At 37.3% G+C, this 26,482-nt stretch overlaps 1 protein-coding gene across 6 annotated transcripts in view; it reads right to left on the bottom strand.

The window, feature by feature from the left end:
* The window catches only part of LOC150095552 (uncharacterized), a 486,687-nt gene extending 465,440 nt beyond the window's left edge, over positions 1 to 21,247 (bottom strand). For 3 of the 6 annotated variants that reach the window (XM_090410226.1, XM_090410229.1, XM_090410228.1), the window contains exon 1: positions 21,180 to 21,247. Coding sequence is in view for 3 of the 6 variants with exons in the window: in XM_090410227.1 (XP_090266353.1) it covers positions 21,063 to 21,067 (5 nt within the window). In the remaining 3 variants the exon portion in view is untranslated. Of the gene's footprint in view, positions 1 to 21,062 lie in introns of all 6 variants that reach the window. The other 3 variants (XM_090410227.1, XM_090410225.1, XM_090410224.1) reach the window with 1 other exon arrangement.
* Between the last annotated feature and the right edge of the window lie 5,235 nt (positions 21,248 to 26,482).

A 26,482-nucleotide genomic window follows, 5' to 3' on the forward strand; every position in this document is an offset into this window, starting at 1 on the left:
ACAGTTCCACTTACCTGCCCATTCATTCAATCTATTCAAGTCCTCTTGTTAGGCAAAAACATCCGCTTGACTCAGGATTGCTTTCCCCAGTTTTGCATCATCTGCAAACAGCTAGATGTTTCTGTTAAACCCAACCCAATATCATTAACATACAAACTGAACAACAATGGCCCCAAAACTGACTCCTGTGGAACACTGCTAGTGACCTTTCTCTTTCAGGATACCATATACAACTTTCTGATACCTATCCGACAGCCAGTCACTGATCCAACTCCGAAGTCTGTTATCCAATCCCATCTGTTTCAATTTATTAAGAGCTTGCCGTGTGGCAGTCTATCAAAGCCTTTGCAAAATCTAAGTACACCACTGTATATGCATCTCCCCTGTCCAAGGTATTTGTCGCCATGTTATAGTACATAAGTTAGTGAAACATGATCTCCTCTTAACAAATCTAAGCTGATAACCACAAAGGATACTGCTGTTATCAACCTATTTCTGTATCCTACTTCTCACCAATCTCTCCAAGACCTTTGGCACAGATATACAGACTGGCCTATAATTTGAAGCTACAGCCTTATCACCACCTTTATGCAGTGGAACAATTTTACCCTCCTTTACAGGTTCCACTCCCTTGGAATCTGTGCTGTTGTAAGACTCTCATTAAACAGTCATGCTAATGCTATTGCCAATTTCGTGGAACAAAATTGGCAACAGCATTAGCATAACTTAAGATGAGTGGTGATATTATATCATCAAATCCTATTGTCTTATTGACATCAAGGTTATTTATTTCCTCAAACACCTCCTGCTCACTCACAATTTACAGGGATCTACATCTAGAAATTGATGAGGTGCCGAAGCAGGATATCATTGGAGGAGACTGGAATGCAAAGATTGGCAAAAATAACACAGGATGGGAAAAGGTTATTGGAAAATTTGGATATGGAGAAAGAAATGAACGTGAAGAGATGGTTCTGGAATTTGCCATAGATAACAACCTGATGATTTGCAATACCAAATTCCAACAAAAAGATTGCCGTAAATGGCGCTCCTTCGATGGCAAACACAGGAATATGATATATGATAGACCTGATATTAATAGACCAGAAATGGAGAACCTCAGTTCAACAGTGCAGATCATTCCAAGGAGCTGATATTGATTCGGACTATAGTTTAGTGATTGCAAATATAAGACTAAAGCTGAAACAGAAGTACAAAGGAAAGTTCTAAAAAGCTAGAGACATCTCAAAACTAAATGAAGACAGGCTAAGAACAGCATATCAGAACATATTGGAAACTAAGCTTAAGACCCCAAGTGAAAAACAAAATATAAATACAAGAGCAGAACGACTGACTACAGTGCTAAAAAAAGCAGTAGAGGAAGTAATTCCTGAAAGAGAAAAGATCAACAAGAAATGGATAACTCAGGAAACCCTAAAATTGGTACAAGAGAAAAGAGAACTGAAACTTAAAAGAGATAATTCAGAGGCAGCAGATGAATTATACCGTCAAAAATGCAATGAGGTATGGAAAGCAGCAAGATCTGATAAAGCCAAATGGTTGGAGGATCAGTGCAAAGACATTGAATAGTACTATGGAGAACACAAAACTAGAGAGGTCTACAAACTTATAAGAAATGTCAATAGGAAGTGGCAAACAAGATCAGTAGCAGTCAAAGATGAAAATGGTAAAGTATTGATGGACAAGATATGCGGATGATGCAAAGCTGAGAAGGGTTATTAGTAATAGTGCAGATGTGGTAGCCCTGCAAGAGGATTTGAATAAGCTAGATAGATGGGCAAATGAATGGGGGTATCGGTTTAATGCAGCAAAATGTAAGGTTCTGAGGTTTGGGACACATTGATGGGATGCTGCATACTCTATGGGAGGAGTTAAACTGGAGGAAGTATTAGAGACAAGAGATCTGGGTTTGATGATTGATAGAAACCTTAACTTTAGGGGGGCATGTTGCAAAGGTAGTGAAGATAACGCAGAGGATTTCTGCAATAATGAGGACTCTGACCTGCAGAGATAAAATGGTTATCATTCCATTGTATAAAACTCTGAACAAACCACACTTAGACTATTGTTCTCAGATCTGGTTTCCAGGATTTGATGGGGATAAATTAACTGTAGAAAGGGTACAAAGGCAGATAACAAAGATGGTTTCAGGACTGTACAATGTTAGTTATGAGGATCGGCTGAGGGAGTGTGGACTGCAGAGTTTGGTGGATAGAAGAAGGAGGGGTGATATGATTGAGACTTTTAAACTGTTGAGAGGTGGTTACAGGGTTGACACTGGGAAGTTCTTTCGCTTAGTTGAACAGCGGGAAGGAGTCGTGACAAGAGTGCAATCCCTGGAAGTTACGAAAGGAAACTATGAGAAAGAGGGTGAGGAGTGGCTTCTTTGCATGGAGGGTGGTTGAACCATGGAATGCATTGCCTGATGGAGTGGTGAGAGTGAGAACGGTCAATGAGTTCAAGGAGTGGTATGATAGACTTTGTGTTTCTTAGGGGGGGGGAACCTCCCCTCGATGAGTCTTGATAGACTTGTGTTTCTTAGAAAGGACCTCCCACGATGAGTCTTTTGACTCCATGGAGGCCTGAATAATAATAATAATATTGCAGTGAACTATATAAAAATCAACTAAATGATACTGCAACAGAAGTAATCAAAGAACTAAAAGAAATCTCTCCACCAGCAGAGATCTTTGAAAATGACATCTTGGAAGAGGAGGCAAATAAGGCTATAAAACATCTCAAGAACAACAAGAGTCCTGGAAATGACAACATAATAGGTGAGATGAAATATGGGAGAGAATCAGTTGTAAAAGAAATACACAAGCTATGTAATGAAATATGGAGATCAGGGTATGACCACGAAGAGTGGAAAAAATCGGTCTTGGTTGTTCTTCATACGAAAGACAGTGCTTTAGAATACACCAATTACAGAACTATTGCATTAATGAGTCATCTTGGCAAAGTGCTGATGAAAATACTAACAGAACGCCAGAAGGGTCATATGGAGGCACATCTTCCTGATGAGCAAGCCGGATTTCGACAAGATCGAAGTACAGTGCAACAAATACTCGCACTAAGACTAATAGCAGAGAAAGCTTGAAGAAAGAACAAAAAGATATACTGCTGTTTCGTGGACTTCCAAAAAGCATTTGATAATACTGACCAAAATATAACATGGGCTGTCTTGGAATCCAATCGTGTGGACAATAAACTGATCCACCTGCTGAAAGATATAAACAGCCAATCACAAGCAAAAATCAGAAAAGCAGGTCAGACTGGTTTGCCATTAGTCAAGGCACAAGACAAGGGGACCCAATATCACCAATCATCTCCATCACACATCTGAGAAGAACACTAGATAAGATTAAAGAAGGTGGAGGCATTTCAATAAATTGCATGAGACTAAACTACCTCTGCTTTGCAGATGACATCGTCCTGATTGAAGAAGACGCAGCAAGGCTGGAACAGACATTGCAAACACTATACACAGAAGGAAAACGATATGGACTAAATGTCAACTTTGAAAAAACTAAAACAATGATATTCAGACAACAGGAGTTACTGAACAGAGTTACGATAGGCAGATTTCAACTGGATAATGTGAAACACTTCACATATCTTGGATGCCACATGATGCATGACTTGAACCCCAAAAAAGAGATAAAAATTAGAATAGCCAGAGCAACAACTATTTTAAAAGCGATGGACAAAATATGGAAGAGCCGAGCTATAAAGATGCAAACTAAACTGCGCATTGTAGAAACTGTATCTTCAACAGCATGCTCTATGGATGCAAGGCCTGGGTACTCCTGAGAGAATCTGAAAGGAGGATATCATTTGAGAGGAAGTGCTATAGAAAGATCTTGAGAATAAGCTGGATACAGAAAGTGAACAATGAAGAAATCTACAGACGAATACAACAACCAAAAGAAAACCTGATTCCGAAAATAATCAAAACGAAATTACGTCTATTTGGCCATATATGTAGAATGAATGATGAGAGAAAATTAAAAACGTTGCTGTTTGGAATGATTGAAGGAAAAAACAAAAGAATGGGGCAATGACATTGTCAAATGGTGCAGAAACTCTATACACAAACTGAGTCATCTTGCACAAAATAGAATGCAATGGAAGAATCATATCAAGATGGCATCAGACACCTTCGGGCACTGGACCCATGATTGTTGATGATGATAAATAGATAAAAAGAAAGATATGATAAAGACATACAGGATGTGTCAAATTAAAGTACCCTATTCAGAGCAACTTGTAGAAAGAACCAGTACACAAAATACCCTCAAACTTGCTGGATACTACCCTAACCAGATCATGGGGAAGAAAATTTGACAATAAAAAAAATTTGCTCAAAAAATGATCGATAAGGGAAATAGCAATCAGGTATATGACTAAACAAACTGTATTCTTATTGGCTTAAACCATAATGCAAGATACAACATACAGAATTTCATGCTGACTGGGTGTCATGTGGATAAACAAGGTCCCCAGGGTTTTCGACTGGGAACCAGGGTGAACAACGAAAAGTCAGCTACTGGAACAAATCCCAAATCACCATAAGTAGAGTTCAAGATTCTGCATTATCAACATAAGCAGCATCAATGGAAATATGTTGAAAGTTTATTTTTCACTTGGTTAGAGTATAATAAATTTAGTTTAATCCTTTATCCAAGTGTGAGCAAACAAAGTTTGCGCCTGAAAGTATCTTCAGGACTGGGGTAAGGTGGTACAACACCAGAGCACTCCTTGCAAAGGTGGAGCAAGATACCAACACTCCTATCTCAGTATCTCCCATAATGCAAAATACATCTCCTTGCGGATATGTCTAATGTATGCATTAAGGGAAGGGCCATAACCCAGACTAGTTTCGACCTTTATTGAGGTCTCTTCAGTGGGAGCCAGGCCCAAGGTAGAGATGACCTGGTAATGCTTCTGCCTGGTATCTCCACTTGGGCCTGGCTCCCACTGAAGAGACCTCAATAAAGGTAAAAACTAGTCTGGGTTGTGGCCCTTCCCTTAATGCATAACATTAGACATATCCGCAAGGAGATGTGTTTTGCATTATGGAAGATACTGAGATAGGAGTGTTGGTAGCTTGCTCCACCTTTGCAAGGTGCCCTGGTGTTGTACCACCTTACTCCAGTCCTGAAGATACTTTCAGGCGCAAACTTTGTTTGCTCACACTTGGATAAAGGATTAAACTAAATTTATCAATGAAAATAAAATGGGCCAACAGAAGAATTAGTCAGGTGAGATCTTTCTAAGCAACAAATATAAGATGTTATATTTGGGCAATACAATCAGGCAAAATACGCCATAGCTATAATATTCAACATTAAATATGAAGATAATCTTCTTGAATGACAGGCAATATCAAGCAAAGTGATGTGGAACAATATTGGAGTGGGGGGGACTGGACAATGACATTTATAGGCCCTATAGTCCCAGAGAAGGTTCTACTAAAGAAGAAATGGATAAATTTTTTGAGGCATTAGAGAAAGCAGCTGACATGACAAAAAAAAGGAAAAGTTGGTCCTTGTTGAAAAATCTAAACAGCCAAGTAGGAAATGATTACCAGAGGTATAAAGATATTTTGTGCAAATTTGAGCAAAAGAACAAAGCTTAATAATTATGGTCTAATAATAATTATTATTACAGATATCTCCATGGAGTCAGTAGACTCATTGTGGAAGACAGTCTAATAAATGCTAATAATTAAGTACCTGATGGATTTCTGTTCAGGACATGGAGTAGTTATACTAATATACATACATACATACATACATATATATATATATATATATATATATATATATATATACACACCTAAACCTCTTTTTATGCGAATTTTTTTTACACAAATTAGGATATCAAAAATATTTTTTTACACGATTTTTATTCACTTTTGCATGGCCACCTAAAGTCTAAGTTAGGAGAAAATCCATAATTCAAGAAAATTCTAAGAATTTTTTAGAACTGCATTCTTGTTTCAATTAAGAAAATTCTAAATTCTTACAAATTTCATTTAGTGGGAATTCCTCGAATTACATAACTGACTGCGCATAAAAAAGCAGTTCTTAGCAGTTTGAAAGTTTGAATTTGGTGTTTGAGTAGAAACACAGCGCATTTTTTGTATTTGCATTTTTTAAGTGAAATCAAAATAAAAATCGCGTTATAACATTAATAATTTTGCCAAGAAATAATAAATAGTAAGCTATATGTAATTTTCAAACTTTCATTTCATTAACCGAAGATTTTAATCCAGCCCTCACATGATGTTGCCGATAACCAAAAAAAAAAAAAAAGGAAAGCCGTTTCCTTGGATATAAAAATTCAAATTTTAGATCGTCTTCAAACTGGGGAAGGTACGATGGCTATGGGTAAGCATTTTGGAGTCCGTGAATCAACTGTCAGATCTATAAAGAAAAATGAAGAAGCTTTTAGAAAAAAAGCGGTATATTCTGGTACAAAATTATCATTATACACAGGAGATGTTGTTCTATAAAAGGCCGAAAAACTTTACTGATGTGGATAGAAGATAATGTACAAAAAAGAATGCCAGTTGATGGAAATTCCATCAAGCAATCAGTTGAGATTTTATAAACAGATTAAAAATCTCAATCTACGAAAAAATATGAATTTCATGCAAGCAATGGTTGGCTGGCTAAGTTTATTAAAAGACATGCTCTTCATAATATAAAAATTAAAGGTGAAATAGCTTCTAAAATATTTCTAAAATTGAACTGCTGTGTTTATTTTAAAATGACAGAAGTATCAGAAATAAGGAAGATGAAATGGTTTTGTTGATTCAGTTTATTCATTCCAAAATCATTGCAATAAGTGAAAGATGATTGAATGAAGATGATATCCTAACAGGAATAGAAATGGTACAGTGTTTTTCATGAAAGGACAAGAAGGGAGGAGGGAGTGATGATAGCATTGTCCACATAAGATAGACATGAAAGAGGGAAATAGGCAGTGGTTATGAGGCAGTGTGGTGTAAAGTGGAGGTTGACAGGAAGACATATTTAGGTGGATGTTCCTAAAGGCCAGGAAATGTGAAGAGTGGTGATGAAGAAAAGTATAAACAACTTGGGTTTTAATGAATAAAGGAAGGTTGATTATTGTGGGCAATTTTAATTATGGCAGTACAGATTGGAATGAAGAGATAGCATTTGGGAATAAGGAAAATGAATTTGAGTTCTTTGAGACAACTATCTCAGGCAGCATGTAAAGGAGGAGGACATGCAAGGATCAAGAGTTTTAGATCTGATCATTTCATCAAAGGATGTAATTATTAGCGGTGTTTCACACTTTGTCCAGTGTAAACACTGGAAATTTACAGTGTTTTGAGCTTAGGAGACAGCTTGGAGTATAGCATGAAATGAGGAGTTTGAATGGTAAGGAAATAAATGCTCCTTGGGAACTGACAAAGAAATACATAACAGCATCAATGTGTGAATGTATTCTGAATGTCAAAAAGCTAAATAAGGCATGTAAAAATGGATCAGTGATTAATGGGATGCAAAGCATACACTTGATGGAGAAACTTTAAAGGAGGTAGAGGAGGAGATCTGGGAGTGGTGGCAGACAAGGACCTGAAATTCAGGGGCCACAATGCGTAAGTTGTGAAGACGTCACATTGGATAATAGCAATGTTGCAGAGCATCCTCATGTGCAGAAATAAAGAGGTTATGATGCCAATGATCAGTCCTCACATGGATAATTGTGCACTGATTTGGTCACCTGGTTTTCATGGTGATGAGGATATGTTAGAAAGGGTCCAGAAAAGATTCACAAAAGTGGTCAGTTGTCTTTGGAATGAGGAGTATGAGGGCAGATTGAAAGAAAATTGCAAAGCCACATGAAAAGGAGGAGGAGGATATGATTGAGACATATAAGTTCGTCAGGGGTTGTTATCAGGCTGACATGGAAGAGAATTTCATAGAATGGAAAGGGGGGATAGAATAAGAGACTATTCCTGGAAAGGTGAGTACCATTTCCTGGAAAGAGTAAGCATGCTGTCTTTACATGGAGAATGGTTTGTGGGTGGAATGCATTGCTAAGTGTATTATGAATGTAGACACACATTGAATCAGTTTAAGGTATGGTTTGATGAAAATGTGTGTGATGGTGTGTACCTCCCACAATGAGTCTCTGACTCCATGGAGGTCAGATGTTACTAATAATAATAAAGATTTTATAGTTTATAATGGTCAGGGATTACGTGTCCCTAACTAATAATATATGGCTCTTCCCTTTTTGGGAATAAATACAGTGTAGCTTTCTATGAACTTCTCAGGGATGTATTCATGTGTTAAAATGTTACACAGGACTGTGACTAGAACTCAGTAGAAATTTCTGATAATTTCTCATCAAATCCTGGAACCTCCCCTTTTTTTTTTTTTTTTTTGAAGCTTTTAAAAGCATTTTTCTTCTGGTGTTTTATAAATCTATCCATCAGAGTAGAATGATGTTTTGCAAGAGTTTGAGTAGGCCAAAGGAAACTGATGTTTTAGAAAAGAGCCCAAGTAGTACAAATGAAAAGCCTCTAAGATGTCTTCATTGTTTGTGAGGTCCGGATTATTAAAGATAAATTTCCTTATTACTTTTTTTTCCTTGAGTTTTTGTCATCTGCCTGCTGTATAAAGCAGCAGCAGATGTGTCTACAGCTCTCAGATGTAGTCTGATTTTTAAGCAGTTTTCTTTGACTTTCCATTTTCTTTCTAGTTCTATTTCTGTGGCAATCTGTCTTATGAAGCCCCATCAGTTGCTCCCATACCTTTTACCTTTGACAAACTAGCATAGTTCCCAGTATATTCTGCACAGGTGCTGCCTTTATCTCTGCATCCTTTCTTTTCCTCAATGAATGTGCTTTTTTTTTGTGAATTGTGGTCTTAAAAGACCACTTTTCAGAAGTCCAGGTAATGAAATTCCACTTGGGGAATCACTTGGCATTCTCCAGGAACATGAGGCAATTGCCACCTCATCTTTAACATTCTGATTTATTGCTATGTGAGAACTTTATCTGATCTTGTCACATTCTGACTAGAATACAGCTCCAGTCTACTGACATAATATTAGATGTACCATGCAGATATTCTATAGCTGAGAGGATGGTTACTCACACATTTGGATTATTGCATGAGTAAACTCCGATGAAAGCTTTTTCCGTTTAATCTCCCATTAATGCTGATGACACATCACGTTGCATATTGTAGAACATACCCAGAATTGGGGGGAAGAATTGGTATGACAACACCACTAGCACTATTCTGTCCGAACAACCAAAAGGAGGTTAGCGAACAATCTTACTGACATCTTAATAGCAGGATAAATAAGTCTCTTGAATGAATAAGTTAATATTGTGCAGCAGTAAGTACTTTAAAATAGTACTTCAAAATGCAGTACTATTTTAAACTAGATTCAAGTCCTCTGAATCTATGGCACCAAAATGAGTGGCAATAATAACCACGTACATCTGTGAGTTTTACTACCAATTCCTTGTATGGTTTTACATAGAACATTACCGTTGATTTTAAAAGCAATCTGAATATCTTGTACTGTAGTGTTGTGGTCTATAATCTACACTGCTTGGGAAGTCAATGGACACCATAGTGCGAGTAAAAAAAGCAGCCATGGTGCCCACCTTAATAAGATATTAGGCATCCTTTTGCTGAGATGACTGCAGTAATCCTATAGGGCATACTTTTCACAAGTGTACTGTTGTACACTTGTGAAAGTTTTGAATTACATAGTTGGAATTATGCACTCCGGTAAGAGACATTTACTGGGCATCTGTCACACCGATCCTTCTGCTCAGTAGTGGGTGCAGCATGATTCATTGCTCCATAACACAGCCTTCCAAGCTTCCATGTCTCACTGTACATGCTGTTTACACTGCTGAAGATGACGCTACATGTTGGTTCTTGTGTGGGGCTTGCGTATGCAGTCCTACCATGGAAACTCATATTGTGAGCCTCGGTTCTGAATGTTTTTGTGAAGATTTGTGTTCCAGTTGATGCCCAGACATCTGCATCAATATGTTGGTTGATGAATTCATGTACGAGAGATTTCCAAAAAGTAAGGTAACAGGTTTTTTTCAATGATGTTTAATAATAGGAAGTTGAAATTATACACCAAGGAATAAATGAACATGCACCACCTCTTCAAAAAGTCTTCAAATTTATTGATGCACTTGTTCAAATTATATAGATTAGTTTATAAATACCAGTAATGAAGAAGTCTGCCCACGCCCTGTAACCAACAAAGCACCATATGATGAACTTCCTCATCCTTAGTGAAATGCTCTCCAATTAGGTGTTTCTTGAGTAGGAAGAACAAATGGAAGTCTGAAGCACTGAGTCTGGGCTGCAGAGAAGATGTGGCAGTTTACCAAGAATTACTGCACAACCACTCATGAGTGGTGTACACAGTGCATGAAGTAGTGCTGTTGTGCACCAAAATCACACCACCTTGTCAGGAGTCCTGGTCATTTGCATTGAATGTTGGCTTTCAGTTGGTCCAACATTGCACAGTGAAGCTCTGCATTGATTGTACCTCCCTTTGGCAAGAAGTCAAGCAGTGGAACACCTTGGCAATCCCAGAACATTGTGGCTTTGACTTTTAAGACAGTGGGAACAGTTTTGAATTTTTTGTGCACAGGAGATGATGGATAGTTCCAGGCCATGAAGTCTTGTTTGCTTTCTGGGATAAAGTGATGGATCCTCATTTTGCTCCTGTGACTAGGTGAGAAAAGAAAATCCTCACTTTTGTTGCTGTATTACAACAGATTCTTCAAACACATCCCCAAGTATGTTTGTTGCCTTGTGCTCCTCTGCTAATTGTTGGGGCACCCAGCAGTAGCACAACTTTAGAAAGCCCAGGACATCATGGTAAACATTTGGTAAACAGTGGACTTGCTCAAGTTCACCACTTGTGAAATTTGACAGTTTCACTCGCTGGTTTCAAAAATTATGCACTTAATGCATGAAATGTCATGTCCTGCTCCATGAAGGCCTGTCCACCTGATGTTGCTTCTTTCGATGTCACTTCTTTGACATCACCTATTCGTCATAAACAGAATAACGATGAAAGTCACTTGGTGAAGTCAATTTGGTTGCAAAAAATAAATAACTTCACAGACACCTGTTTTGGACCACACTCGCCTGGTAACTGTAATCTTGCAACTGGAATTAGCTATGAGATGGCAGTAGCACCACCACCACCACACTGCAGTGGCAGTCTTTTTGAACATTATTAACAGACCTATCTGTCCACTGTGTTTTATCTCATTCCCTTTCACCATTATTAAGAAAAATGTCTTGCCTTACTTTTCAGAAATCCCTTGTATCATCCTTTGTAGCACCCTATAGTCACATTTGGTGAGTGTGTGTGTGTGTGTATGGTGGGTCATCTACTGAATGTAGCACTTGCAGTTGACTCCCTGCTCCATCTCAGTATGGTACCAGTAAATGTTGACTGGGATGACTCAATTTGTCAATAATGTGCAGAACATATAGGCCTGCAATGTGGGATCCTATCACAATGCCTCTTTCAAACTGTTAGTTCCCTTCTCGCATGAATTTCACCTGGACATGCTGACTTGGGAGCATCATATTCCTTCAACTTATACTGGCTACAAACATGTGAATCACTAAATGGCACAATGCATCTTGCCCATTGGGTTGTCTGTTGACTTCTTTTGAAGTAGTGTATAATGCTATGCATTTTAAGAGAGGGTTGCTACAATTTCTTGGCAAGTATTATTTACTTTAGAACCAAGTGAAAAAACTTTCTACAACTACATTATGTTGCCAAAAGTGTCTGAACACTCACATAGCTTGTCCATAAAATGCAGATTCATGTCCACAACACGATATAAGCATAGGCACAGTACCATCGACAGGATGTAGCACAGAGGCAGCCTGCCTCACGGCGGCGCTTAATTAAGGGCACTCGTTCAACCATATTGCAGTAGGCGCTGTATTAGGATAACAAGATATTTTACATCTGATGTAGATGAAATAGATTTATTTGAAGAATTAAAAATTCTCTCAAAAATAATACAAGAGAAAAGTGGTCCTCACCAAATTTTATCATATATATTTATATATATATGATAAAATTTGGTGAGGACCACCAAAATCTTGTAGAAATTTATCCCAAAGTGACCACCATCCTAAGGATATTGTTAACAAATCCTCTTAGCATAGCAAGTGCAGAAAGAAGTTTTCCAAGCTTAAACATTAAAAATTATTCATGAACAGCAATGACCCAAGAAAGATTGGTTGGTCTAGCAACTATATCGATAGAGGTGGACATAGCTTATAATTTAGAAGAGCTTATAAACAGTTTTATTGTGTGATATCCCTGTAGAGCAAACATTTAATTAATATCATTATGTAATCGTTTTGCATTAATGTTTCTCTTGTAATAAAAACAAAATAGCAATTGGAGATTTTCTTATATTTTTGTCTTATAATCCATCAGGGGCGATATTTGTTTGCCTCAGGGCACGATCTAATCTGGCAATGGCCCTGCATAGGCATTAGCAGTGTAGACAGAGTGTATTGTCAGCAACGTTATCATGAAGTGGAAATGTGATGGAAACATCAAACCCCCTCCCCCAAACTAGTAGGCCCAAGAAATTGACAAATTGAGACCAGCAAGCTCTCATGCTTGTTGTCACAATAAATCGTCAGCATTAGCAACCATTGCAAATGACTTCTGCATGAGCTCTGGAATAGATGCCAGTGACAGAACTATTTGCTAGAAGGTGTTTGCACTTGGTTTCATGGTTGTGCTGCAGATCACAAGTCTTTGATTACACCAGCTAATGCCCACCATCATCTGGAATGGTGCAAACAACATCATCATTGAAATGTTGATCAATGGAGGAGAGTCTTGTGGAGAGATCAATCACAGTATAGTCTGCCCACAGTTCAGAAAACCATAGCTGGCACATGTGCCAGCTATAGTTCTCTCAACAGTGCCACAGAGTGCCATGAACAGTCAATTCACGTTGAAGGGGAGAAAGGAATAAGACAATGTATGTATTTGTCACCAAAATGCAAAATCACGTGCTTTATACATAAAATTTTCCAACTGTTATACAAGCAAAATAGTTACCACTTTAAAAACTAGAATGTTCATAAAAGAAAAGCTAATTTTCCTACATGTAATAATAAACAAACTCATCCCACAAGACGGATTGCTAACCCTATTATTGGAATGGATTCTCCTTATTCTGCCATGTGCAGGTGTTAAGGGATCTCGCATCTATGGTCAAATTACACATGATCTGGAAATTTCAAGGATGTTTCTGGACCTGGCATATGAACAATACTGGACTTGGCCAGTGAACAATACTCACAGAAATGTTGTGAGTCGAATGTCAAATTTGGAGGTGGTAGCATAATGATCTGAGGCTGTTTTTCCTGGTTTGGACCGGGCCCATTGGTTTCTGTGTTGGGACCTTTAAATGCTGATGCCTACCATGACATGTTGGACAAGTCCATTCTCCCAACACTGTGGCAAGTTTGGAATAGGCCCTTTCCTGTATCAGCACAATAAAGCACCTATTCACAAAACAAGTGCCCTAGCTCTGTTGTTTGAAGACACGGAGGTGGACCTTGCCCCTACAGAATGTTTTTGGGATATGTTGGAGGAAAGGTTGCATGCCAGACCTCTACCAACAAACATTTGTCGGCTGGCCATAGTACATTAGGAATGGAAATGAATTCCAGCAGCAGCTTACCAGAACTCAGTGGAGTGCCTACCCTGAAGAGTAATGGCCGTACTAGCAGCAAAGGAGGCCTATCCTCGCATTGACAGCAATGCTGTAGCGATGGGAAATACAAAAAGTTGCTGTTGGGAAACTTTTGGCAATAATCTGATCCAGAGTATGTTAATAAAGCACCTTTGCAGCGCAATTGAAAGAATGCCAGCACATTGCATCCTTCGATTGGAAAAGGCCTAAGTTTGATTCTTATCATGACGGGAGGAATCTTTATATGGACTTTTTCAATTGAAGGTGAGTTGGCCAATCTCATATAGAGGTAGCAGGGTTTTTTCTCATGGAAACATGGGTTTTTCATCCCACATTCAGACAAATCGGCCTTTCAGAACACACACAATTTACAGACAAAATATATTAGTTGTGGTTGTGGTAGTGGTGGTGGTTGTGGGCAGTAGATGGCATTGATGTAGATGATTGGTTGTAGAGGTTCAGTATAGTAGTGGAGATGGAGAGTTGTACTCGATGAGTCTTCGGACTCCTTGGAGGTGTTACGAATAATAATAATAAGATGAGACACCTTTTCTGCTACCTGTATATGAGAAATATATAACATCATCAAATTCCTGCCATGTACCCTCACAATGGATGTACAGGATATGATAGCACTAAATGAAAAATTTATATCATTACTAACTTCCTATCTACAATTTTCCTTCAAATCAGTCTGTTACCTGTCATGACTCCAACATTATCACATTTTATATTTCTATCGTCTAAGGCACTTTGTACTGTATCAATCCACCTATATCTTGGTCTTCCTCTGGGTCATTTTCCTGCCAACCTGGCAGAGAACACTTGTTTTGCTAATCTTTCCTCGCACATTCTGTTTAAGTAACAATACCACCTGAGATTAGCTCTGCTAACGCATTCCTCGATGCTGACAATGTCAAGTTCTTTCCTAATATCCTCGTTTTTAATATGATATTGCCATTGATGCCATCTGTTCATGCCTATAATCTTTCTCAGGACTCTCATATCTGCGGTCTCTAGTCTTTGGTCAAATGTTTTAATTCTGACCCAGCTCTGAGATCCATGAGTTAAAGCTGGTTTGAACACTGTCATGTATACAGCTACTTTACTGTTTTGACTAATTTCTCTCTTATTTCATATAAATTTATTCAGTTGACTTCCTACCATACCAGCATTGTTGATTCTGTTGTCTATTTCCATATTTAATTTACCATCTTCACTAAAAATCGTGCCTAAGTAGCTGAAACGTTTTACTCGTTCTACAGGTTCTCTTTCACAATCCAGTTGATATTTTCAATGTTTCTGCCTATTTTCATTGTCTTTGCCTTTTTAATGCTGACCTTCATACCATATCTATTACAACAGTTATTCAATTTAGTCAGGGAATCTTGCAGACGTGTAGCGGATTTATTTAGAAGTATAACATCGTCTGCATAAAGCAAAGAGCTGATATTAACATCTCCAATTTTGATATCAGATTTAATACCACTTTCCTTCATAATGTCATCCATATAGATAATGAATAACAGAGGGGATAATGTACATCCTTGTCTCACACCAGATTTAACATTAAACCATTTTCCTGTACTTCCTTCAATTCTAACTGCTGACTTACAATACAAATAGAGACTGTTATGGTTGAAATAATGCCTCACTGACACCATATAACTGAAGGGTTTGGAACAGCTTCTCTTGGCACCTTGTCATATGCCTTTTCCAGATCTATAAAATTTAAATACAGATCTTTGTTATATTCCCATGATTTCTCAACTATCTGTCATAAAGTGAAAATCTGATCCTGACAACCTCTATTTGGCTTGAATCCAGCTTTTTCTTCACCAAGCTTCTCTTTCACACGCCTTCAAAACGGTTTCTTAAGTATACTTGCATAAATCTTACCAGGAACACTCAGTAAAGAAATACCTCTGTTATTTTCACATTCATTTTATTTCCTTTTTTATATATGGGTACTATGAGAGCTCTACTCCAATCATCTGGAATTCATCCCTGTGTCCAGGCCCTCTGAACTATGCAGTGCAACCACTGTAAAACTTTTATACCTGCATACTTGAGCATTTCTGGTCAAATATCATCTACTCCTGCTGCCTTCCCACATTTCACGCTTTTGATGGCTTTTTCTACTTCAAATATGGGTATGTATTCCTGACTGCATCCCTGTTGAGTGTTTTTTTAACAGTGTGCTATCACTGACCTTTCATTTAGCAATTTTTCAAAGTAATTACTCCGTACTTAAAGCATATCTTTTTCTCCAGTTTTCATGTCACCTTTATCATCTCTAATTTCTTTTACAGTACTCTTTCCTCCATTTCTAAGCTTCTTCAACAACTTCCAGAATATATTGCCCCCCTTATTAATATTTATTTTCAATATTCTTACCAAAGTCCTCCAATGACTTTTGTTTAGCTAATTTTACACAGTGTTTAGCTTTCTTTGATTGGTCTCTGTATTGTCTAAGAACATAGGCTGATTTATTTGCCAGGAACATTTGATATGCTTTCTTCTTTTCTTTCACTTCTGGTGTCCACCATGGAGTTTTGATTTTTCTATCCTTGTATACAACCTCGCCACATACCTCTCTGGCTGAATCAATCAGTATTTTCTTCAGTGCCTGCCAATGAATTTCCAAGGTTTAGTTCCTGTACTCAAACTCTTTCATTTTTACTTGAATAATTTTTGTTTAGTCTACACTTCACATTCTGAGAGCTGCTCAACTTTTATTCGTTTTAAAACTTTCTTACATGTTATTCTTTTCAATATGAAATCAATTTTATCCTGCTCAAAACTAAATAGTGATCGCTTCCAATTTCAAATCTTCTGTACACTCTGGTGTCCTGCACCAGGGAGAAAACATCACTATCACCAATAACATAGTCAATGAGACTTTTCTTATTCCTTGCCTCTTCTCTCCATGCGAATTTGTGCACATTTTTGTGTTGGAACATGGTGTTAGTAATAACCAGTCCATGTTCTGAGCAGAAATCCAACAGATATTTGCCATTATTATTAAATTTGCTCTTTTCTCCAAATTTTCCCAAAATATTTTTGTATGTCTGACAATCATTTCCTACTCTGCTATTTAGATCTCCCAACAAGGACCAACTTTTCCTTTTTCTTTGTGTCAGTTTTTTTTTCTAAAGCCTCAAAAAATTCCTCAACTTCTACCTTTGTAGAATCTTCTGTGGGACCATAGGCACAAATAAGTCTCATTGTCCAATTCCCCATTCTGATATTTGCCCACATCACTACTTGAGACTGCCTGCCATTCAAGAAGATTAGCCTCATATTTTGTGTTGAATACTATGGCTACTCCTTTTCCTTGATTTTCATTTCCTGAATATAATATTTTGTATTTATTGTTCAGAATGATCTCACCAGTTTTTGTCTTAGTCACCCCTATTATGTCAATATGGTACTTATCTAATTCCTCAGCTAGCTCCATTTCTTTGCCGTTTAGGCTTCTTATGTTAATAGTACCAATCTTGAACTCTGGTGATGTTGAGTTGGAGTATATTTTAGGATTTGTTCCAGTAGCTGACTTTTCGCTGTTCACCCTGGTTCCGTGGCAAAAACAACGGGGGCCTTGTTTAACCGGGCAATAACCCAGCCAGAATGAAATTCTGTCATGTTGTACCATCATTCTATATTTTGGTTTTAAGCCAATAAGAACACAATTTGGTGGGCTAAATCCCAAATTGCCAGCCCATCCTCGTTCATTCAATATCCAGGTAGATACCTAATAGGGTGCACCACGAGAAGGTGAGGATCGGACATTAGATCAGAAGCCCTGGTCAGTTCTCTGCATTCCTTGAAAGGCTATGTGGTGGTCTCCTCTCAGTTATATAGCTTTGACCCTTATGCACCCAAGAAATACATAACTCCTGCAATAATTCAAGCTTGGTCTCATCCTAGGTCTGATGGTAGCTTTCTTCCCTGGGAGTAGAGAGGCTCTGCTTGTTGGCTGGTTTTTGCCTGTTATTGGGTGAAACCACCACTGAGTTCCTCTCCTGGAGTGACGAGTTTAGTAGTAATCAATTAGGGTCACTCAATGAGATTTGGAGAGGTATCCCTGCACTTATACACACTCTTACCTGAATAAAGATTAAAATTGGTTTGAGTAGTGACTCTTCCTTAATGCATAGCATTATGCAAGTCTGTATGCAAGTGTGCTTTGCATTATGGGCTATGGAAACTGATGTGAAGTCATCGGCCTCTACATGGTGGCCCATAAGCCACGAAGGGATTTAAAATGTGAATAACTTTTTTGATTATTAATTTTTTTCAGGTATTCTAAGGAATATTTGAGAAACTAATGATGGAAAAGTTCACAACCAACAATGAACCAAAATCAGCTAATTTTATTTTATTTTATTTGCAAAGATCTGCAATTAATTGGCAATCACATTCTTCAGATCTAACAGCTGATCTGGTAGGGTTATCTGAAGGAAAAAGGTGTATGTGAAAAAACACAGACAATCCAACAGCTGAAGAATATTCGTGCAGAAATTAGGGCATTTCAGTCAGAAGAAACATCAAGAGATGTTAATGAACATGCCAAAGAAAGCGTCTGTCATTGTTAAGCCAAAAAGGAAGGCATTTACATGTGGGTTTTCATAACTAATAAAAATCTCCAAGTTCTGTATTTCATTATAAAAATAAAATAATAAAAATAATAAATAAAAAGTTTATTAAGTGTTTAACCTCTTTGTAACTTATGAGCCACCATGTATATGCAGTAATCTAATCATAAAGTACTTGTGCAAACTTTGCTCACACTTGGATAAAGCAATAAACAAGAATATAATTTCTTGGCAAGTATGTTATTTAATCTGTCATCTGTAGTTGGTGGATGAAGTGGTGGAGATAGAAAGTTGTCGAGTAGGTGCCTCTCCCTTGGACTCCTTGGAGGTGTCGTAATAATACAAATAATTTCTGTTGAGACAGCTACAGTCATTTTTAGTAAACTGTTAGTGTGAAGGCATATGAAAAAGGAAAATAGTTCAAAATGAAAACTGAAATTAAAGGAAAACAAGACTGCATCTTTTTACCTCACATGATAACAATACAAAAAGAGGACTAATGTATTATTATTTGCTTTACCTCCAAGAAGTAGACTCATCATGAGAGGTCAACACTAGTCAATAAAGTCTATCATACCATTCCTTAAACTAATCTACTGTCTGCACTTTATTCATCCTCTCAGGCAATGCATTCCATGATCCTTTGTGGGTTAACAAACTAGAGTGGTCCTCCCTCATCCAAGTATTAACTTCTTACCCATTTACTCATTACTTCCAGGATGGGCAAGGGGCCCTTCCCCCTCATTCTAGTACATGAAAAATCTTACCGAAGTTAATCTGATAACCCTTCAAGAGCTTCAATGTCTCAATCATATCTCTTCCTCTGTCTTCTATCCACTAAACTCTGCAGTCTGCATGCACTCAGTCTATCCCTCATAAAAATTAATAAAACAAAACTTTAGCAATTTTTTAAAACTACTATTTTCCAAGCAGTCAAAAAATGAAAAATGGCATTCCCAAGATGCAAGAGAACATGAATTCTATGCACCCAAAACTTTGGTCTACAAAAAAAAAAAAATTTTCTTATCAAATTCTAGTACATATGGCTCAACACGTTTGATATCATACTGAGAGATTTTCTCAGGTTGGCTATAAAAAAAAAAGAAAAAAAAGTAATAATTTTTGTTTTTATACTATGCCATTGTTAGTGACAGAAATGACTAAGCTTACAAAAAAGGGAGTGCAATTTGAGGTATCTCTTCTTGAGTATTTTGCAACTGAGCAGGTTCTTCTCTTAGTAGCAAAAACTTTCCTTCCACTCTCTTCTGTTCTGAGCCTTCTCTTTCAAGGTTGTGTACCTATCTCCATTCAGCATGTCATCTAGCATTGTTTTCTTTACTCTTCCTCTGGGTCTTTTTGACGTATAGCTTGTTTTAAAATGCATGTCTTGTAAAGCAGGACACCTGCCTGTGCAGTTTATGCATATTTTCATGAAGGTCTGATAACGTCAGTATAAATGTAACTCAACTTGTGGAAGTGGGGTTAATCGTGCTAATTACTATTTTAAAAATAAGATATCATTAGTTTATTTGTATTATCTGTTACTGTGATCAACTTTTTTTTTTTTTTTACTTTGAGGCCGACATTGTACCATAATTAGCTTCTGGATAGATAAAATTAATTAAATTTTTATGAAACAATATTTATTAATAAAATACAAAATGCAATAAAATGTAGTCAGAGAAGAAAACACATTAACAGTAATCATGAACTGATGTCCAATACACTTTGCTTTTCTTCCTGCTTTAAACTTTTGAATTCTTCAACAGCTGGCACATCCAAAAAATTATTCACATATCCATGTTTTACATGTGCTCCTAAACAAATGGAGACACTGCAGACATAATTATTTCGATATCACCAAGGCAAGGTTTGGGTATTATCAAGAATAAATTAGTAATTTTATAAACAATATATTTTACATGAGCATATATCTTAATATGCATTTATTTTTATATATTTTTAACATAAATTACAATAAACTGCATTCTTGGTTAACATTAATTTCAATAACATGTTAAAGAAAAATTGCTGGCTGAAAAAGTTCTGTACCTCTACTGACAGAGGTACTAAGACCAGATTTAGGCATAAGCCAGATAAGCTACAGCTTGGTGCCTCACATTACAAGGGGCCTCTGCCTCAGCATAACCTAAAATTTACTCCATAGAGGGGACGCCTCTTAAAACTTAAAAGCAGGACACAATAACAACCTTAAACTAGACTGGTTTTGGTTTACCCTCAATAAGATGTGCCCATTCCAATGCCTACAATTGAGTCGATCATTGCTGGTTACCTGGAAGTCTCTTAATAATAATAACGCAGTAAATGACGCACGGTGAGCGATTTACAGAAACAATTTCGTCATAGTAATAGGCATTTCATAGTAGCTTATTGCTATATAAATATAAATACAGAAAAAGAGGATTTGACACGTGTGAAATTTCAGCATATCACTGATATCGCATAAGTTAACATAAACGCACGTTACACATCCTGGCACGAAAGATAAACATATCTTTACAAGAAACGCTTTTCACGTATAACAAAAACTAAACACAGGATTGTTCAATTTAGCAAAGTTACGTTAAATGCATATAATAACAAAATTGTGGTCGTTGCAAACTCATTTCTCATCAAAAGAAGGCATCTTAACTTACTTCATAAGGAAACTGAAAACAATCTCTAAATTCTGCCACAAATTCCTACATCACAAAGTTCAGAAGTACTGTGATTTCCTTTATAATATTAATCAAATTAAGTCATTGAATTCCTACCTCGAACATCAAATTCTTAATTTCCCGCCTTATATCGTAACACAGTAAATAAACACTTTGAATGGCGCACGTAACCGATGATGTCGTTGTGTGGAATGACGAAAATTATCGAAGTTACGTATTCTAATTTAAAATTTAAAAAACAAAAAAATGTGAGCAGTGTCATTTCGAATAAGATTATGTATATAAAGATGTTCTCTGAATTAAATCTGATCTACAAATCTTCGCACGTGCACCTAAAGTTGAGTATACGAATACCTATCGACCAAATATACCGAACATGCGCTGAGCGTTTCACTCAGAGAATATGCTGCAGGTTGCATCTTATAGCTCTGTTGACTTTCGAAATTACTGATAACTGATGTGGCTTGATGAATATCAATCCCATGGATTCTGATCCCTTCATCGCTATGAAATAGACTTATATTAAAGGTTAGCGAGCACCTGGCTCACCCTATTTAGGGCTTTACGGAGGCGCCTGAACCGATGAGCAGAGCTACTTTCGGGCGTCATAGTTAGATGACTCTTGAATGAGTTGATTGGGATGAACAGCTGCTTTGGCAAAATAAGCAGTGGCAATATTATAGAGAAACGTAGGAATATCTGTAATATCGGCATCGCGATGTAAGAGAGCATTTCTGACAAACCACTGAGCGTTTAAAATCATACGGAGGCACTTGTTTTGAATAACTTGTAGCTTTTTGATGTTCGTGGGGGAAGTGTGACCCCAGGCCGGCGATCTGTAAGTTAAAGAGGGTCTGATAATTGTTTTGTAGATCCGTAGTTTGTTTTCAGTGCTGACTTGACTTCTTCGATTGAGGAGAGAATAGAGTTGCACAATTGCAGAGTTTGCTTTTTTGCATGCATAAACTATGTGGAAGTTAAAGTTTAAATGGTTATTAAGTTGAATGCCTAGATATTTGGTGCTAGATCTCCATAGGATGGCTGTGTTAAAAAGTTAAACTTCTCCGAAATGAGATGCTTGTCTTCTTGTGAAGAGAATGGCAGTGCTTTTATCGGCATTTACAGATATTCTCCATTTCCTGAACCAGTTTTCTACATTTGTTGCTGCAGTTTGTAAGCGCTGCGTAGCTATATTCGGCCTGAGAGATCTGCTAAGAATTGCCATATCATCCGCATAACTAGCTATAGTGGTTAGTGATGTGCTAGGAACATCAGAAACAAAGATGTTAAAAAGCAACGGTAAGAGCAGCGAGCCTTGAGGAACACCAGCAGTGATTTTTTTCAGTGAGGATCGAATTCCGCGCAACTTGACCTGGATTTTACTGTCCTTTAGAAAGGAGTCAATAATTTTAGTAAGGTAAAGAGGGATGTTGGCTGAAATTAATTTATAGATGAGACCTTTGCGCCACACCTTATTGAAAGCTTTTGCAACATCTAAAAGCGCCTGTGTGTTATTTCCAGTTAAAGCCTGTAGTGATGAATTCTGTCAGTCTGTGAATTTGCTGTGTAGCTATGTCCGGTACGAAAACCAAATTGTTCTTTCGGAATTATGTTGTTTTTATTCACCTCCTCATTAAGTCGGTTGAGAATGACTCTTTCTGTGATTTTTCCCAGGCATGATAAAAAGACTGATAGGTCTATAGCTCTGTGGCATTTGAGGTGCCTTATCAGGCTTGAGAATAGGAATATATCAGCTTGTTTCCATCGTGAGGGGAAATAATTTAATCTCAGCATTGCATTAATAATGGCTACCAAATGCATGACTGCTTTGATGGGAGGGCCTTAATTGTTTTGTTGGTAATTTCATCTGAACCAGGGACTTTTTTGTTGTTAAGCTTCCTAATGATTGAATAGACCACTTTAGGCGAGGTGGGAGCCTACAAGGCTGCCGAAGCGCGGTATGGACTCGACGGTGTATTTTCTCTATGAAGACCAAATCCGCATGTACATAATTAGGACGGTACTAAAGTTGAAGAGCGTCAGCGAGAGCTTCGGCCTTTTCATCGTCTCTGTAAACAAGGCCTCTTTCTTCGTGAATGGGCTGGATGTTAGAGCGATCCGTACGAAGAGCTTTAGTCAATTTCCACAGAGAATTATCTTCATTTTTGAGAGAACAGAGTCTTCTTTCCCAATGCTGGTTCCTGTGATCTTTTAATGCATAACAGACTAGGTTGGACTCTCTATTTAGTTCTCGATGGTCTTGCGAAGATAGCGTGTTGTGATAGCGGCGTCTGAGTCTATTTTTGTTTCTGATTAGAGCAAGGATTTCTTCAGAAAATAAGTTTACTTGAGCTGGGGTGGAAATAAAACAAGCTGCAGATAAGCCAGAATGGATTTTACACTCATTGCTGACTGCCACGTCAATTTCTTCACGGGAGGAGATAGCAGGTACTGAGTCTATGATAGTGTTCATTTTAGCGTTGAATTTTGCAAAGTTAGTGTGTGATTGGCAGGGAATGAGCTCAGGATCCCCCTACTAAGCTTAAAAGTACTGGATTGTGATCTGAGCTGAGCTCGTCAACCACTTGACGAGTGTCTTGTAATCTGCTTTACATAACATTAGCGCATGCCCATATTTTAGGCAGCGATGGCATTGACCAGCCAATGCCTTTCTTCTGAGTGGTTTGGTCTTGATGACCAAGTTGCAGACTATTCTAAGATCATAAATTTCTCTCTGATCTTTACTAATCTCCACTAAGACCAGAGGCATGGGGCGCTTGTCTCCTCGATCCATGAGAGAAATCTTGATCGGCTCTTAGCCTTATGATCTGAGGTCAGTAGCTATCTCTTCAGATGTTGTGTTTTCTATCAAACCTCTGATGACTACCTTAAGATTTTTTTTCACTTTTCAGTTGGTGTGTGATATGGGACTTTCTGTTCATCCATAAGTCTGGTGAGCTGGAGGTAGTCCGTTGCTCCTTCGGGCTGTATGAGGACTCCATCGTCAGTGTTTTTAGCTGATGAGGACTTGATGTTATTGTTCTTCATCGTCTCTGCAAGTTACGACCATTTTTCTTTAGATCTCAAGATTACTGGTGGAATCCTCTCTTTGGGCTGTGTCAATATATATCTCTCTGTTCTTGCACCAGATAGTGCTGATGTGTCCATTTGAGGTTCTAATTCAGGTTATGCAGCAAGAGACTCTTTCTTTCTCTTCTTTCTGCTGACCTCCTGGTAATCATTAGAATCTACGTCGGTTGTTGTTGCTGTCATGTGTAAAGTTGGGAGAAAGTTCGGAAGTTTGAGGGTTTTCTGAAAAATAGCTACAAGTTCCTTGAAAAGGAGATCCTCATATGGTGAATCCATAATTAAATCTAGACTTGAAGTGGGGGCAGGACCTGACTTGTCCCTTCCAACCACCAAGTGCTGCACAGGGCAGGGAACAGGAGAGTGCCTGAAAAAATTTTTGGAGATGAAAATAAAAGTCTTACCTGCTCTGCTGATCGAGCACACTGTTGACGCTACGGGAGGAACATCAAACAATCACTATTTTAATGTAGAAAGAAACTATAAACTAATCATCGGTATTATATCTCAAAAACGTTTATCAGTGCTGCATTAACTATGAAGAGCGCTGAGGAACACGTCTGTACTGATCGAAACCAAAACTCCTTTCGAAATTAAATTTCTAACCTTCTATATATATATATACAGTATATATATATATATATATATAGTGAAGTATTCCCGATAGGTAGAGTCAGACCTAGAATTGCTAATACACGTTAAGTTATAGGTTACATAATTGTGATCCTGTGAATTGATTAAGACTGTGATTGACAAGAGTGGTTTTTTTTTTTTTTTTGGTAAGTATTGAATGCCAAAGGTGGTTGTGAGTGCTTCGTTAATGAATGAGTTTAAGGAAAGTTATGATGGATATTCTGTAAGATAGGTAGTGTATGAATAAAGGGTCTCCAGAGATGAGTCTTCTAACTTAATACAGATATCAGTACAATAATAATATCGCAGGCTTTTATAGAAATGTATAGAATAAATTATATAAATGCATTCCACTATGAGACACTACATTCGTTTATAAATGATATACAAGCATGTATAAGAAGAATTAAACTCTACTCGCTGCAGAATGTGTAAAGTAATTTAAGAAATTTTCGAGATCAACTACTTGAGGTATTTTGCAATGAGTAATGATTAGACTATAATAAAGAAATAATTAATGAAAACCTAAAAATTGACGAACATCTGATTCAGCGGTGGAATTCACAAATAAGACTAGATCACGTATAGAGGTCTTTACGATGTCACTATTTTGTGTTATTTCTTTATTGTGTGATTTCGTTTCACGGATTCATCTGAATCCGGAGTGTTATTTCCCTACTAATTACAGGTGTTACACATACACAGAGAGATCTTGCGTTCCCCTTTTGATTAAACAACTCATGTTTGTAAACCATCTTCTAAATATTCTAAGATGAAAAGCCAAACGGCTATTTTTTTTTTCTGGCGAGGTTAATTAAATTAAGGGGATAAAAATCCCTTATTATTTTACAGCCAGTATGCGAAACTCTAAGATCGAAAACTACGATCTAAGAGTTTAATGCCGAAGAACTTTTTTTCATCTTCTAAATATATTCTTCTTCAGCAGATGATTGCATCCTTTGGATGCAATCATCCAAAGGATGATTGCATTTTTAATGCAATGAATTTGCATTAAAAATATTTTTATCCGTACAACTAAAATTCGTTAAATTTCATTCATTAAATAAAATTCATTAGGTGATTATAAAAATTTATTTAAAGAATAAAATCCAGTTTTCTTTTATTTTTACAAAGCTCTTGAATTATTTCAGTCGTGGTTACATTAATCTCTCTCTGCGTGTATATATATAGCAAAGCCAGTCCGTTCAATCGTGATTGTGACATGATAGATCTTAAATAGGTTAAAACTAAAACGCGTAAGTTAGAAAATGACCATTCACTGACGCATGTTGTTACTGGAAGCGTTGCAAATATTTTTAATAAGTTATAGATGTTAGGAAATATTATTTTGTCACACTTTGAAATCTTGGACTGCATTTTTGCATGGAGCTGTTGCAAACGGTTTTTCAAATTTCTTATACCACAACTTGAATTCGGCGTTCAAAATTGCTGGATTTGTATAAGGCAAATCACCGGCATAAAATTCACACAATTGACAAAAATCTTCCATTGCACTTGCTGTTGGAGCATCTTTTCCATATGGTAGAAGAGAAAATTTTTTTTTCAAAATGTTGCGGTGCCGAGTGAAACGATCCTGAAGTTGAGTCAATATTTGATCAATAAATGGAATGAAAATAGTTCTCCTGAAATTCTCTTCTACAGAATCGGCTCGAACATTG

The sequence above is a fragment of the Typopeltis vanoorti genome, chromosome 20 (assembly GCF_054136105.1).
Source record: "Typopeltis vanoorti isolate ZY-2024b chromosome 20, IOZ_Tvanoo_1.0, whole genome shotgun sequence".
NCBI lineage: Eukaryota > Metazoa > Arthropoda > Arachnida > Uropygi > Thelyphonidae > Typopeltis > Typopeltis vanoorti.